The sequence below is a fragment of the Podarcis vaucheri genome (genome assembly GCF_965113315.1).
Source record: "Podarcis vaucheri genome assembly, chromosome: 7".
Classification (NCBI taxonomy): Eukaryota; Metazoa; Chordata; class Lepidosauria; order Squamata; family Lacertidae; genus Podarcis; species Podarcis vaucheri.
Genome location: NC_138765.1, coordinates 32,214,056 through 32,229,481, shown reverse-complemented (window position 1 = coordinate 32,229,481; position 15,426 = coordinate 32,214,056). Strand labels below are relative to the sequence as shown.

Below are 15,426 nucleotides of genomic sequence, written 5' to 3'. Positions count from 1 at the left end.
AGCATGGAACTTCACTCCAGTTAGGTGATGGAACACAGCAAGAGCATTTCCTTCACATTCACTAATGGCTGTGTGTAATGCCATCGTAAGAGCTTATAATCTTTTTATTTCTTTCTTTAACGAAGCAGTTTTCCAGAATTTGGTTGGTGCAACTAGGTGTAAATGATGAAACTGAAACTATGAAGTAAAACCTTAGACATTAAAATTTCTTATTGCTTCCCGTCCCTGACAATCACCATAACCAAAGTCTGGACACAAACTTGAATTCTGGAGCAAAAGCGTATTTATTGCAGTTATTAGTGAAAGTTACACTTCAAACTGAAGCAAAGCAATGCTAAGTAATTATTTTACTTAAAAAAAACAACCCACAACATAGAGTCCTTCCAGTATAGAGAAAGTGGACCAAAACAAAACAAAACATAAAAAGGAGTGGAATCTGTCACAGAAAAACAACTTTGGGGACAGATTTGGCTCAGGAGTTCCATGACTGAATTATGTACGGTTACATACTTGTAAGTGACAGAACATTAGACAAGAACAGAAAAGTGTAACTTCAACTGACAGATATGACAATGTGTTTTGTAACACAATGGATTGACCCCAAAAGATATAACTAGCAACAAGTCTGGGAGAAAACAAAAACAAACCCTGCTTGTCCAGTCTTTATCTGTACCCTCAAAGTATTTTAAGGTGAATTCATAACCTAACTGGATATTCAAGACATGGTGACAGAATTTCAGAGGCACTACCATGATTTGATACAACATAACACATCAGGTTACGCTAGGAATCAGTGGTGTCCAACCTATTTGGCAAGTGTGCCGTAAATCAAAGTATGAGTACGTACGTGGAACCAACTTCCCCACTCCCTCTCCCACCCCCACCCCCCTACAGTGCCTGGATGTTGTTTTCCTCTAGACCAGTCTTCCACAATCTGGTATCCTCCAGCTGTTCTGAACTATGACTCCTATCAGCCCCAGCCAGCACAGTGGGGATGGCTGGGGCTGATGGAAGTCATATTCCTAAACATCTGCAAGGCACCAGGTTAGGGAAGACTGGACTAGTCTATTGAACAGAGGAGCACACAGCATCGCAGTGCTGGCTAGAGAGGCAGCAAGGAGTGCAAGTCCAACTGTCTCAGCCAACCTGGACTGATGTCCACACGTGCCACAAACTCCCTCCTGCTTATACCCTAAGTGGCATGCATGCCACTAACCATGTGCCAAGGCCATTTTATTTATGGCAAACATTGTTATTTCTATGCAAATGTCAGTCCAGGTTGTTGTTTTTTAAGTGTATCATTCTCCTTTTTTCCTCTTCTCCCTTAGCTGGAAAAATTGTCAGAGAAAATTTAGAAAACACACACACACACGCACACAAAATCACACTGACAAAAGGTTTGGCAGACTAGGTTTGTGAAGTCCCTCAGAATATCTGCTTCTGTGGCATTAAAAGATTGAGACCTATGAGAACGTAAGACCCCTGCTGGATCACGCCCAAGGCCCGTCTTGCCCAGCATCTTACAGTGGTCAACCAGATACTTGTGGGAAGCCTGTATGAAGGAACAGAGTGCAAGAGCACTCATGATTCACAGCAGCGGGTATCCAGAGGCTTCCTGCCCCTGACAGTGGATACACTAACCTCCACCCAGGAAGTCAAGACAGTTGTGGGGTGGGAAGAAATTTATGCCACTAAAAGCAACAAGGACTTGTGTGCCAATTCAAGAACGCTTGGTCCTTAAGTAGTTAAGATAGGCTTACAAGAGCCATCCTCTTCCAACGAAGTGTGTTAAGAGCCAACCCAAGTCTCACAAAGCTGATGGATATGTAACAAAGTTGAAAATTGTAGAAGATGACAGGCTGATATTTAACCAAACTGGAAGAAAATGCAAAGATAGCTAAACTTTTGGCAAGGGCAGTAAACTTGGCTGGGGTAAGGAGTGAAGGGAGCAGTGGACACGCTACTTCTGGGTTAAAGAGTTAAGTTTCTAAAAACATACTGAAATACAGATTTGTTATATATATATGTATATATATATTTATCTATATTTTATATAAACCAACCCTCCCACCCTATCCCCAAATAGTTGCAGCTCACATTTGCAATACAAAGAGGCACACACGGTCAAGGTGGTTTAATAAGTAAAAATTGTGAAGGCTTTTACCAATGCACTTGCCATCCATCTGTCCACCTGCAGGAAGGCTAACTACAATAGTTCAGGTGCAACAAACTTGCTTGACTTCAGCATACTTTTGTTAAAGGGGGCGGGGGAGAACCTACAAGAACACCCAGAGATTTCAAACTCATCCTATGCTTCTCTCAGAAAGCAAAACGGCAGTGCCCCACAAAGCAAGAAGTCACCAGAAATTTACAACCAAGGGCCTTAAGCTGAAGTGCAGCACCAACATGTTCCTAGGAGAATGTGAAACTATAGCTGGCCTACAGCTGGATTCTTAAGAAATGTGTCCCTGCAATGGCACACAGAATAGTGTTGACATCACCAACACAATGCCCCACACAAAGGCAAAAGGGCACCTCCAATCTGCCATGCTATGTATTTCTTATAGCAGACCAATTGCTCAGTGCAGCCCCAAGCACCTGATGGACCCACAGTGAACGGAATGTCTTGAGGATGGAGCTTACATTTGTCCCCCTAACTACACACACACAATGTTAATACTATACTGTTACACAGTTTAAACTCTGCCTTATTAAGGAAACTGCTTGAAGGGTCATTTCTCTCATGGATATAGCTTCCATTCAGGAATACCTTGCATATACCACCTGTCCCCTGTAACACGAGACCAACATGCATAGGTCCATGTGCAGATGCATGTGGAAAAGATGCAGCGATTGGCAACAGGTTCTCACTGTGTGTGGATGTGGCCAAATAGACACCCGTGTGCTTGTCACATGTAGTATACATACAATTCTCTTGGACAGAAGGTACCCATACAGTTAGCAGTCATGCATCAAAGAGCCCTGTGATCAACCTACATGTCACTGCAAGCTGCCTTCTTCCTGTCGCAATGGACCATCTGTGCCAAGCATGCAGAACCGAAACCTCATCAACCCCTGCCCCTTAGTGTGGACAAACTGGAAGAGCAATCATCTAGGCCACAAGTCATTTTTTAACATGGTCTGCGGGGACAACCTCAGAAAACTTGCCTGATCACGACTGTGCAATAAAACATAATTTCAGAATCCATTTTAATTTTCAATGTGTATTCGGGATAATTGACTTGTGAGAATGGTTGCTAATACATACCTCTCAGGTCTGGTGAAATGGCAAAATGGCAGCTTGCTGTTTAAAATACAACAGCCACTCCCCACAGGTAACTTAATGATTCCACATGTGCAAATAAATTCATACTCAAGCAAGCCATATCCAACCTGGAGTCCAAACTCCTAGATCAAGTCAAAGCTGAGCTGAGAACAAAATACAGTCTCTAACAGAGCCAATAGTCAGAAAAAATGACCCTAAAGTCAAAGCTAGAAAAACATTTTACTAGAAATATTCTACTTTAGCATGTACTGAAATCCCTTAACAATGGTCTTTCATAAACTTTGATTCAAAACATTTTTGCGATTTTTGTTTCAGTGACTTAAATTGTGATCTAATTTAGCATATCTGGCATGTGTACACAAAAGTATGCCACATTAATTTTATGTATTCTATAAACACATTTTCCCAATATTCAAAAGTAGTAAAACTAAACAATTTTAATCAGGAGGGGGGAAAATCATTAACACAATCAATGTTCCTAGGGATAATCACCTGAAACAAAAACTTAGTTACACTTTGAAACTAGCATTGTAATCATTCATTGTGTTGCTTATTTTATGAAACTGTATTTTGAGAAACAACATTCTCCAATACAGAGAACACTCCATGGAGAAATGTCCATGCTACATCAGAGTCCCTTCTAATGAGACTTTTTTGCTACTTGAAAAATGAAAAACCTATCATATCACAGGCTTCAAGAAGTTCCATCAAAAAAGCTGGAGATTTGCTTCTCCTAAAATGAGATATTGAATAGGTCTGAACTCACCCACCCCTCAAAGACACACTGCTTCTGGGAGGAGGAGGAGGAGAACTGTCAATAGTGCTCATGATTAAAAGTGGAATAGTCTTGCCTTCTGCTGCCTGCATTTCAGAGAGTACAGCCTGAAACTTTTCTGAACAAAAAGCTCATTCCTTAAATGTAGACAAACAGATATGACTAGACACAGTTAATACAGTGAGTGAGTAAGTAAAATATTTATGTTGCTCCTGCTCAAACCTGACATTCAGCAAGCCTCTTGGCCTCAGTGCTTAAGTCTGGAGGACCAGGATGCTAGAGATATAATAGAGGAAGGCCATATTCATGTCCTGCTTGTGAGTTTCCCCGGGGCATTTGATGGAAGTAGAATCTAAACTACCGTAAGTGGGCCTCAATCTGCTCCTGCCAAGCAAGTTTTCTGTGCCTGAATTTTGCTGTACAATCCATCTGAACAATTCCACTAGTATGACTCCGTGTGCCCATGGAATACGCATCTATTCTTCTCAGCCTCTGCTCCTTTCCTGCAACCAAAGTTTTCTGACTCTACAAAGCTCTCCTTCATCACCCTGCTCCACTATATTCACCACAACATTCTTACAAGTCCTCATAATCCACCTCAAAACAAGACTACCATCAAGCCGAGTGCACAGCAAGCACAAAGGGACCATAAACAAAGGAATCAGTAAAAATGAGCAACATGAAAGAGAGAAGGCAGATTAGATCAGTTCAGGTGACTACCATGACTACATGAATTCTTAGGTAATGGACAGCAGTAACTTTAAAGTCACTTAAACAGATACCCAAAAAATTAATGGGCAGCTATTTTAAAAAGCAACATTGTGGACTAGGTATAGGTAAACTGAGATAAATTACTTAACGCCTCACACCAAAGTCCAAAGCCACTGAATTCTAAGCAGGAAAGCGGCTTGGGGATAATGCAATTACAAAGGCACCAGTTTCTTGCTTGTCTGAAGTGCTTCCTAGTCTATGCTGTGGAGTGCAGGGAGGAACGAAGCAAGAAACAGGTGCACTCTTCAAAGCACAGAATGGAAAGCAAGACAAGGATTTTGCCACCATAGGGAGGATTCTATGGTTTTTCTCCTGTCAACTTCCCAGTCTGAGACCAAGAGGGCTTTAAGCTTTTTCTTAAGAGCATCATCTGTTCCAAATAAAGGATTGGCATAATGCTCTCCATTAGCTTTTGATTGGCTCTTTTGAGAAACAAATTGTGGACCGAGTACTAGTAAACTGGGAAAGTTATTTAATGTTTTGCAGCAAACTTTGAAAAGATTTAGTCCCCAAAACTATCTTGGGAAAGTAGGGTTCAGCTCCCAAAGAGCACCTCTGAGTCCAGCACACTCCTGGTAACAGAAGAAAAGATACCAGGTCAGGAGCCGAACCTTCCTGTCAGGCTTCAGTGCCAGCTCTGCAAAACTCTGCCGTATGGTTTCGGCAACAGGTCATGTTCAAATCTGCTGCATCTGACCAGCCCAGCTAGCCTGTGCCTCTCCCCTCAACGTTGCACTTGCATTGCATCATCAATGCACATTGGAAAAGACGCAGGATGTGCATGTGTGCACGCACACACATGGTAAGGCACCATGTTGGCCTGGTTTATAGAGTGTACATCTATGTTTATATGTGTATATAATATAGACATAAACACATTTTTACAAAAGAACCTATAAATGGGGTAGCCAACATGGTGCCCTCCCATCAGTCTTCGTCAGCACGGCTACTGTCAGGGATGACAGATATTGCACTTAAACATCCTGAGGGCATGATTATAGAAGCATGCCACACTTGTCTGGAGAGCCTGGAGTGGGTAGGAAATGATGAGCGTTTTCCTCTCTCGAAGCTGCAAATAAATTTTAAAAAAAGAGAGAACAAGACATGCGACACCTAGTAAGGTCAGGCCTAGCAAATGGTCTCCACACAACTAATGGTACAGCTACTACTGAAGTTAAGCATGTGCGGACCTGATCAGTGCTCTAGATGGAGGATGAATGAGACCCCATCTTAAGAGTGAGGCACACATATGCTTCCCCACCCCCCACCCCCGCTAGACACGCATAATAAACCAAACACCAAGTAGATTTCCCACTAAAGGAGAGCCTGCAAAATCAGATATAAGTCACCAGGAAGAAGCAACTCCTCTAATTTAAAAAGCATAGGAAGCTATGTTGGTCCATCTAAAAAACAACAGCAACCCTCTGAAGTCCACAGTTCAATAAAGGTATTAATTATTAATAATTAAGGTGTTAATCAATAATAAAATAAAAATGTGTCACTTTTTTTAGACTTTGGGGTCGGTCCCAACAAAAGTATTGCATTCAGAGGTTGTTCCATTCTCTCCCCCCCCCATTCCCTACAGTTGAAAGTGCATTAGGTTTTGAAATTATTTCTATGACTTAACATTAAAAATAATAAAAGTATTAGAAAAAGTTCTGGAAGTATCTGTAAACAAATTCTGCCAGAGACCACTTGAAATGGGACAACATCTAGTCTGTTTTCATACATGGCAAAGTCAGAGGCACCTCTATGGTACTTTCACAGCACAGTCCAATGCATGTCTACTGAGAAGTAAGCACCAAATAGTGCAATGGGGTTTACTCCCAGGTAAGCACATATAGGATTGCAACCTGTGACAATTCACCTAATTTTTTCTCTTATGGAACATTCATAGTAGGGATGGAAAATGTTCCCGAGGACACTTGGGCAAAAGATACACACACACACACACACACACACACGTATATACATTAAAATTTTAATAAAAGTGCTTATAAAAATTGCAGAGGGTGAGCATAATCTGAAAAGAATCACTTTCCTTTTTCACACAGGAATAATGCCTTTTAAGATTATGCATGTTATGACATGTGTGCATCAACTAAAAAAATGCTTCTTCAGAAATATTGGTTTTATCCATATGCAAATTTAATTGATCAATTAATTGATTGGCTGAACTTGAACAATTAATAGATTAAAAGTTGACTGGGTTGTAATTAGAGAGTTTTGCTACTGGAGTAGCATTTGCACCTCTAGAAAGCTAGTACAGTTAAAGCCAATACCACCATATCTTTGGAGGCAGCCTATTCTAATAGCAAGTCATTCTTATCATTTACAAAAAAAGGTATGTACTTCAGTATCCACCCTTAACTTTCCCACTGCTGTGTATTCAGTATTTTGCTCAACCCTTTTGGAATAACTAATAGTCAAGAACCCTTGTGCACATTTAAACTAGAACCATACCATATGTGCTATTAAGCTATCAGCTAGGATTGGCCACTGGGTCAAAAACAACAGAGCAACTGATTTCGGATTATATAATTCATTTTTTTTAAAAAAAAGTTAGTTAAATTACTATTAGCACAGATGCCGCAGTGCATACTGAACAATTTAATACACTGTCTTTGGATAAGGTTATTCAGGAAGGGAACTATATAAACTTATATGCAAAGATTAATGGGCAATGCACGTGTGAATTAAGGCAGCCATCACTTGGGAGTCACAAAAGCTTCCACACCTCTGGAGAGAGTGGTTGAGAAGGGATCATTCATCCTTAAGTATAGGCAGTCAGCATTATGGCCATGTAACATGGAGAAGCATGGTGTGAGCATCAGGCAGGCAGGATGTATGTGCAGGCCACAACTCTTACTCTTTCCGATAGCCTGCCTCATAATAAATGAAAATAGGCTGTTGCCTAATCCAAATAACATTTTTTCTTTTTGTGCCAAAGCATTAGACTATTGTTCAAATGAACAACTGGCCTCCTCTACAACCCAGCATTGCACTGAGAGTTCCAGGATGCCAAAGACGGATATGAAAGTAGGTTTGGATGAGATTATCCTTTGCCCTCGCAGTTCCCCTGAAACCCTGGATTGCAAAGTTATAGCAAGAACATTATTGTAAAGACAAAGCCTGATAAACTCTTCCATAAAAATGGCAGCCAATAGTCAGGAAAAAGAGATGATGGCACATAAACTACAGAGGTGACCAATAATCTAACCACAAAGGGACACAAATCTTCCTTGAAAAATATTCTATTGGTACCATTAAGACCATAGCTGGATTTTTTTGCAGGTGTGTGCAAGTAGTTTTACAGTGTAATCACTACAACTTTTGTTATTATTACTTTTACAGCATTTTGCTGCTACAGAGGTGCAGTGTTTATTAGTTTTTTTCCTGACTGATAAAAAGCTTAAAGACAAGACTGGCTGTACAGCATTTTTCTTTTAAAAAAGTTTTTTTTATTTATTTCGGGGCAGCAGACTTGCTCAGCACCAAAAGGCCATGCTGCAAATTTTTGCCATCAACATTTGTCATTGCAACCATGAGGACTAGGGTCCTGCATTTTACAAAAGGTCTACAGTTAAAGCTGGGATTTTCAGAATTTTAACAACTTTAAAGATACACATATAGCTTCAGGGGCACATGCTGCTTACCACAATTTCATAGTTTGTGGCCTCTGAATAAACATTTAGTGCTTACAAGTGTCCTGGGCTACTTGCCCTAAAAACCCTAAAGTATCTTAGATCCACACAGTGGATTTTAATCAAGTTATCAGTACTTTCCCCAAATATAGTATGGTCCACTCTTATCTTGGTCCTGATTATTTTGGGGTGGGGTACTACATAGTACTCAACACTACAAGTGATATCATCAAGAACTTGGCGTGTTTTCACTAAATGCTTCTATCCCCCCATCACCCAGCAATATACAACTTCAGAAAGAAAGAAAAATCTACAGCACCATCTTCTAAAAAGGCACTTTGAGGACTGTCTTGCTTTGAATGAATAAAACCCTCCAAGTTTCAGATGGCAGAGCTACTTCATTTTTAAATAGGTCTTTATAGTTACATACCTGCCAGAGGTAATTCAGACATAATTTTAATATGGAAATGGGACTGAAAGATGCTAGACATGATTCTCGTCTGTCAACATTTTACCTCCTGCAGAGTCAATCCTTCAGTTTAATTTTTCAAACTGTTCTCCAGTTCCCACTCCAGGGTTTTTCCCCAGTGGTTACTTAGTCATAACCTCTTTAACAGCAAAGTCAAGGTTACAGAGAATAAACTGGCAAGTCATAAAGGAGGGTCTGGCATCTAACAGCTTTGTCTCTCATCATAGTGAAATCCAAGCATTTGTAAATATGATAATTAACAAGCAGGTATTAGCAGGCCTGCAAATTCCCCAGGAGTTGTTTAGCTTTCCAAAAAACATAAGGGTCAAGTACATCACAGGATAACTTGAAGCTGAGCATGCCTTAATAGACGTTGCTGTGCTTGAGGCAATAGTGAAAACTCTGCCTGGTGTTTAACCCATGATGGCCATTTTCTATATGCCAGACAATGCTTGAGGTTCCATTCACCACAAGCTCAATATGCATGGACAAACTGCCCTCAAGTGAAAAGGATGGGAAGTGGAAGTTGATTAAAAAGATATGTCCTGCTCCCACTTTGCAGACACACAATCAACTCTTCCAGTTGAAAAGGTAATTGTTCTATCAGTTCATAGCACTAAAAATCCATTCAATGAATCACCTACCAAGTGGGAAAATCTGACAGATTCAGGGTGTTGCCATCATCAAAAACAGCTAGCAGAAAAGCTATACAACAGGAAGGTTACATGGGTGGTTAATAAGTCACAATAATTTGCATAGGGGAACACACAGAGTCAAAGGATATCTACAAGCAGATAGACTTTCAGTCTTGCAGAAATATCCCAAAGGAAGCTTTGGGAAGCACCCTTGCCATTATTTTTAACATTTTTCATCTAACACTCCTGAGATCTTTACGTTCTAACATAGTCTCACACACACGTGTGTGTGAAAGACCCCACAGAATGAACCTTTCGGTCTGATGTCTTTTAATAATGCCCCTCTTAGCAGCTGTTGCTTAGATGATGAAGCTTGGCCAGTAGGACTCTAATGCTTTGTACTACTAGGGTTGCCCAAAAGTCATCAATTCTGCCTTTGAAAATCCAGCCCTAGCACTACCGACTTGCTGAAATTAATGGGAATTGTACCTGACAGAGAGCAAGCCCAATGGCACAAAAGAAAAGTCCTTACCTACAGAGGGGCACATTCTGTTAGCTCAGCTTTATTCAGCCTGAAGCTGATGAAAGTTGTAGTTCAAAACATATGGAGAACAATGCACTGTGTTTTCATGGTGGACAGAACTCAGCACCAAGCATCTCTCAGGTATGGAGTGGTGATGGAGAGAGGACAGTGGCTCTTGCAAGTACAAGTGAGAAATAAGACAACTGGGGTGGGGGGAGTTACAGCAACCATTCTAGGCAGGAATACGCATACTGAATGAAGAACAAGGCCAAGCTGGGTGCAAAAAACCATTAAACCTACACTTTTGTACCTATATAGGCTGAACAGACAGCTGTCTCGGCTGTACAGGCAGAAATTTTCATGAAAGCACATTAAAATTCAAGAAAGCTTTTTTAGAAAACAAAAACAGAGAGCATGTACAAAAATAAAACTCCATATAATCTTGTGAAAAATATACTGGAAACTGCCACCACAGATGAGGTACCGTATATTTCCTCCCATCCCCACCTCCACCCATCCACTGCAAACATCAAAATATATCTTAAGTCTTTCAAAACAAAGGAAGAATATCTGGCTATTTTATAATCTTGGTTAAGACAGCACCCTTTGTTATATCACACTGTTAAAATTGCTTTTGAAACAACAAAAATCAGAATACTACTTCTTAAATTGGATTCCTGTTCACCTGCCCATTTCCTTAGTGCAGTAATTGCCCACCTCCATTTAAATAAATATAGCAGCTACAGTACTGTAGTACAGGTGGCCTTCAATGCCAGTACATTGATATTGGCCTGGCTCGCAGATAATACTAAGTCATTGTTTATTAACCCATAGTTTGTTGTTTGAGCCTCCAAACCCTGCCATCAACCCAACTACAGTTTGTTTAGTGCCTAACCACAACCTGAAGTCATGATTTTTTTTGTTGGCTTACAAACCTTCGTTTGTTTTAACTATGGCTTGTTGTTATACCCAAACCCTTCACCCTTCCTTAAACATTTCTTTGGCCACTCCACCCTCTCACCAAGCTACATAGGCACAAACCAAGAGCAGCTGGAAAACCCAAAGCAACTTTGAAGAAACAAGTTATGGTTTGTTGATCATCTATGAGACAACCGGTGGTTAACTTGTGGTTTGTTAATCAAACCATGGCTTAGCATTTAGGTGTGAACCAGGCCAGTGTATTACAAATTTTATCGGCACTTGACAAAGACAGTTTCAAAATTAAAATATATTCTGGTTTGTTTTTAAGTTAGCATCTACTCTCCACATGAAAATCAATCACACTAGCACTGTGTACAAGTATTTTAAAGGTGCTTCTCTGTTGGGCTCTAAATCATTTTCACTTTGGAAGGATGAGAGTGATGGCTGCAGCAAAGGAGGCTTTAGAGCCACCATTCTAGGGACAGGTCAGGAAATAAATATTATAGTGCATCTTGGTATAAACAGTTAAAAGGTCTTTAAAAAGGGGGGGGGGCAGAGGTCCCAATGTTCCACAACTCACTTTTAAAACCGCAATTGTGAAACACTGAGTAAGAATTCCCACTGGAGCCTTTTAAAGTGACAACCCTTGGAAGAGAAAAAACTTAACATTAATATTAGTGAAGATTTGTTGTGATTCACCCATATTAGAACCGTTAAACTTGACCTCAAGCTCCAGGGAGGTTTACTAGGCTACCCTGACAACAAGTGGTGTATGTTCTCTTTAGGCAGGGGGGAGAAGGACAAAGGAGGTGAAGTCTGAGTCCATTGGCCACATCATGGGGCCTAAGCAGGCTGGTATTGAACTCCCCGCAGTCATTTCATGCTAGGAATTCAAGCATAAGTACAGTGCATGAAGTATCCTCAGCTAGGAAACTTCCAGAAGTTGAAGCATGAAAACAGCCACTTGCAATTCAATTCATTAAGAACTCTTTTGGTTCTAGCAGTTTCCCCTTTCATCTTAGTGCACACCTCTTCCCAACCCCCTAAGGCAAGCTGCTCCCCATCACAATTATTTCAAGTGCACTTTGATTCTTGCCCCCAAGAGGTTAAGTGTGCATTGTACCATTTTGCTGAAACTGGGAGTAAACTTCACTAGATCACAAGTGCAGTAAAGCATTTTGAGACACCATGAACAGCAGCATATGCCTGCACAAGAAAGCATATAAAACACAGTACTTAAGTTTTCTGGTGGGGGTGGGGTGGGGAGAGAAGAAAAAGGAAAGGTTCAGGCCTGTTGGAGCAAAATGGGCTCAGATTTTTCAGCTGAAAATACAGTAAATTGGCAAATATAGTGGGTCACTTTGAAGACAGCACAATATAAGAAAGATGCTTCAACCAGTGAAATGGTTTTCATGTGGAGAATGGTTTGTTTGTTTGTTTCAGCAGGGCTGGGTTACTAGCAATGCCCATATGAACCATCTGCAGTATATATCTATGCATATATACTATAAAACCAGTGCAAAAAAAGCAGTCACAAATGCAGTTCATGTGTTTACAAAGTGCAAAACGCCCCTGAATCCCTGCTACTGAGTTCAATGCTCATCTTCATCATCTTGTAAAATACTTTGCTTCAGCTTCAAAGTGGAATGAAAAGAGGCCCATTCATCTGATTCACATTTCAGTGATCTCACTTAAGTGTATCCCAGCCCTCTGGTAGCTTTATTTGTAAAATGAAATGAAGCACTCAGTTTCAAAAGGAAAGTCTACATGATCAAAACCTGCTTTTAAAAAATCTTCATGCCCCCTTTTAGACTTTTGCTCAATGTCATCTGGACAGATCTAAAAACATGAATTTCTTCTGTGCTGGGAAAAACCATGCCCTCCAACCCCAGGGTGCAGCAGAGCAAAAATCCTGCATTACTAGACAGTATTAAAGCTTGTAGTCTGCTAGCAGCATGAAAGGGTTTGCCTTTTTATGCATTACAAATGGGAATCCTCCCTATTACAAGACTTTCCTTTCAAAATTAAGGCTAACTTTGTCCTTTTAAGTGCACAAACATGTCCATTCTCCCACTATTAGTGGTGCAAAATGCTGCTGTTTGTGCACAGCAAAAATGGACAGATTTTTCTCCTTTGCAAAGGCTTATTGCACTAAAAGATAGCAAAAACATTGTCAGTTCTCTAAAACAAAATAGTTATGTTTCTAAACATTAAAACTGATGTCGCCAATACACTGACATAAATTAAAGCATTATTATTACTCTAATAAATATAAAAGAAAAAAGGAAGCTAAACCTCAAAGTACACGTATATATAGATATATATATGCAATCACATTAAAGTGAGAGGCAGCGAGTCAACTAATATATATTTTTTCATTTTTAAAAAAGAGAGACCTCAACTTAGTGTCTGTACTTGAATGGATATTACACGTCACCCTGGCAAAACAGGGGAGGAGATCTGCTGTCACAAGAAGCTCAGAAGGTATACACATGGCACACAAGATGTAAAATTAGCTGAAACTTCTGGACAAGGAGAAAGCAGCAGCTTCATTAATCTCATCAGGTTGTATCGCTACTGCCAGCATCAACGTATATGGTTAACTTAGTTATGGTACAGAAACAGACTTGAGTTGAGCAACTCCAAGCAATGAAGACAGACACAAAAGGCAGCAGTTGGCTAAACCACACTGGGATCAATGGATCTGCAAATGCACTATACACACAGCCTTTCCCACAACATACGCTGTGGAGCTGCTCACTCAAACATACAAACACACTTGCTATGGTCACATTCAAGTGCTGACAGCCATTGAGGGGAAGCCACCGGCTACCCTCGTAGGGGTACCCAAAGAATAAAAACATTTTTGCACATTCTCTACTTCACTTCACTTGCCCACCCCAACAATCACCTTTTTGATTGCTCCTGTAAGTTTTAATACCGTAATAATTGTTTCTTTTTTGCAGAAAGAGTTGTGCTGCTGAGCAACTTGAGGTAAAGGCATAAAAAAGGGTTAACTACAAGAAAAAACACACACAAAGGAAAAGACAACAACGATGACGGCAGCACTTCCCATTGGAGGCTGCTTCAAAAGCAGTTGGCTGGTTTCATATTGCATAATAAGTGCCGTGTTCTCGGTGAAGTAAACAATCTTCCTTGTGTCAAAACAAGGATAAGGCCCGTGCCCCCTCCCATAGGATCAGTTTCAGCAGTGGCAGAGGCATCCCCCTCCCCAATGAACTGACCCTTCTTTAAACATACACTGTATGTGACTAAATTCTGCAGTTCTTCCTTTCGTGAATAGGCTCCGGTCTCACTGATATTTTTTTTATAGCTAAGCAAAGTACATGGTGCGTAAGGTGTCTTGGTGAATCTGTACAGCCTTCGCAAGGGCTTGGGGATCTCTCCCATTGCTCTGTCCTGAAACATGGCTTCCTTCAGCACTGCAATAGCAGGGAAAAGAGAGAAGAATTAGCAAACACCTTTGGGCCCAAGAAGCAAAAGTCACGCTCCCTTCTTATATTTTTAAGCAACTAAGCTATAAAAAACAATTCTAATTTCTGCACTGAGCAGCCATTAGTACAGCCTTGTGCTAATTCCTTTGCTTCTGAACATCAACCAGGAAAAGAGCTTTAAGAAAGCTGTATTCCGTGTTCTTTTCAGCTCTCAAAAACAATACGTTACACTAATGCAGCACATGGATGGACTTTAGTACTAGATGCATGGTCCCCACCACCAATTATTAGTATAGAACAAGTCAGTGGAACACATGTTCCAAACACTTCTATGGGCAAATTCACACACTCATTTAAAATGGCTATCCATAGACATCATGGGAAAGCTTGAAGAAACTGCCCTGCAACATGTACAATCAAATGTGTGATGTAGTGGTTAGCATGAACAATGTGCTATCTTTTCTCACAAACACATACTTAAAGCACAATGGATTATTGCAAATAATTTGTGCACCCAATTGCACCTAATAAAAGATTGAGGTTGTGGGTAACCATCTATGGGAATCCACAGTTCCCCACCACACCCACAGGGCAACCTTCTAGAATGAATGAATGAATGAATGAATGAATGAATGAATGAGCTGTATGGGAACACTGCAGGAACTCTGAGTCATATTTATAACAATGCTAGATTTATAAAGGACAGATTGGCAATCATGACGACTTTACCTCAATGGACTTCATCGCTAACTGGCTTGCCTGCTGCCATTTCTGTAGAACTCTGTACACATTTAATCATGCACATTTGATGGTTTGCTAGTTGAGGTGGGAGAGACAGGGCAATGCCCAAAGGGGTCTAATTATGCATGTGGTCTCCATGGAGCATGCACACACCCCTACTTACCTCTCAAAATCCAATCAGGGTTGCACAAAAAAGTGAAGTTAAT

The 15,426-nt window shown here is 40.5% G+C and overlaps 1 protein-coding gene across 3 annotated transcripts in view; it reads right to left on the bottom strand.

Annotated features, from left to right (window-relative positions):
* Positions 1–265: 265 nt before the first annotated feature.
* The window catches only part of LOC309536629 (protein argonaute-3), a 68,380-nt gene continuing 53,219 nt past the window's right edge, over positions 266–15,426 (bottom strand). For all 3 annotated transcript variants that reach the window (XM_082230766.1, XM_082230765.1, XM_082230767.1), the window contains one exon: positions 266–14,467. In XM_082230766.1, the coding sequence (XP_082086892.1) occupies positions 14,359–14,467 (109 nt within the window). In that variant the 3' untranslated portion in view covers positions 266–14,358. The remainder of the gene's footprint in view (positions 14,468–15,426) is intronic.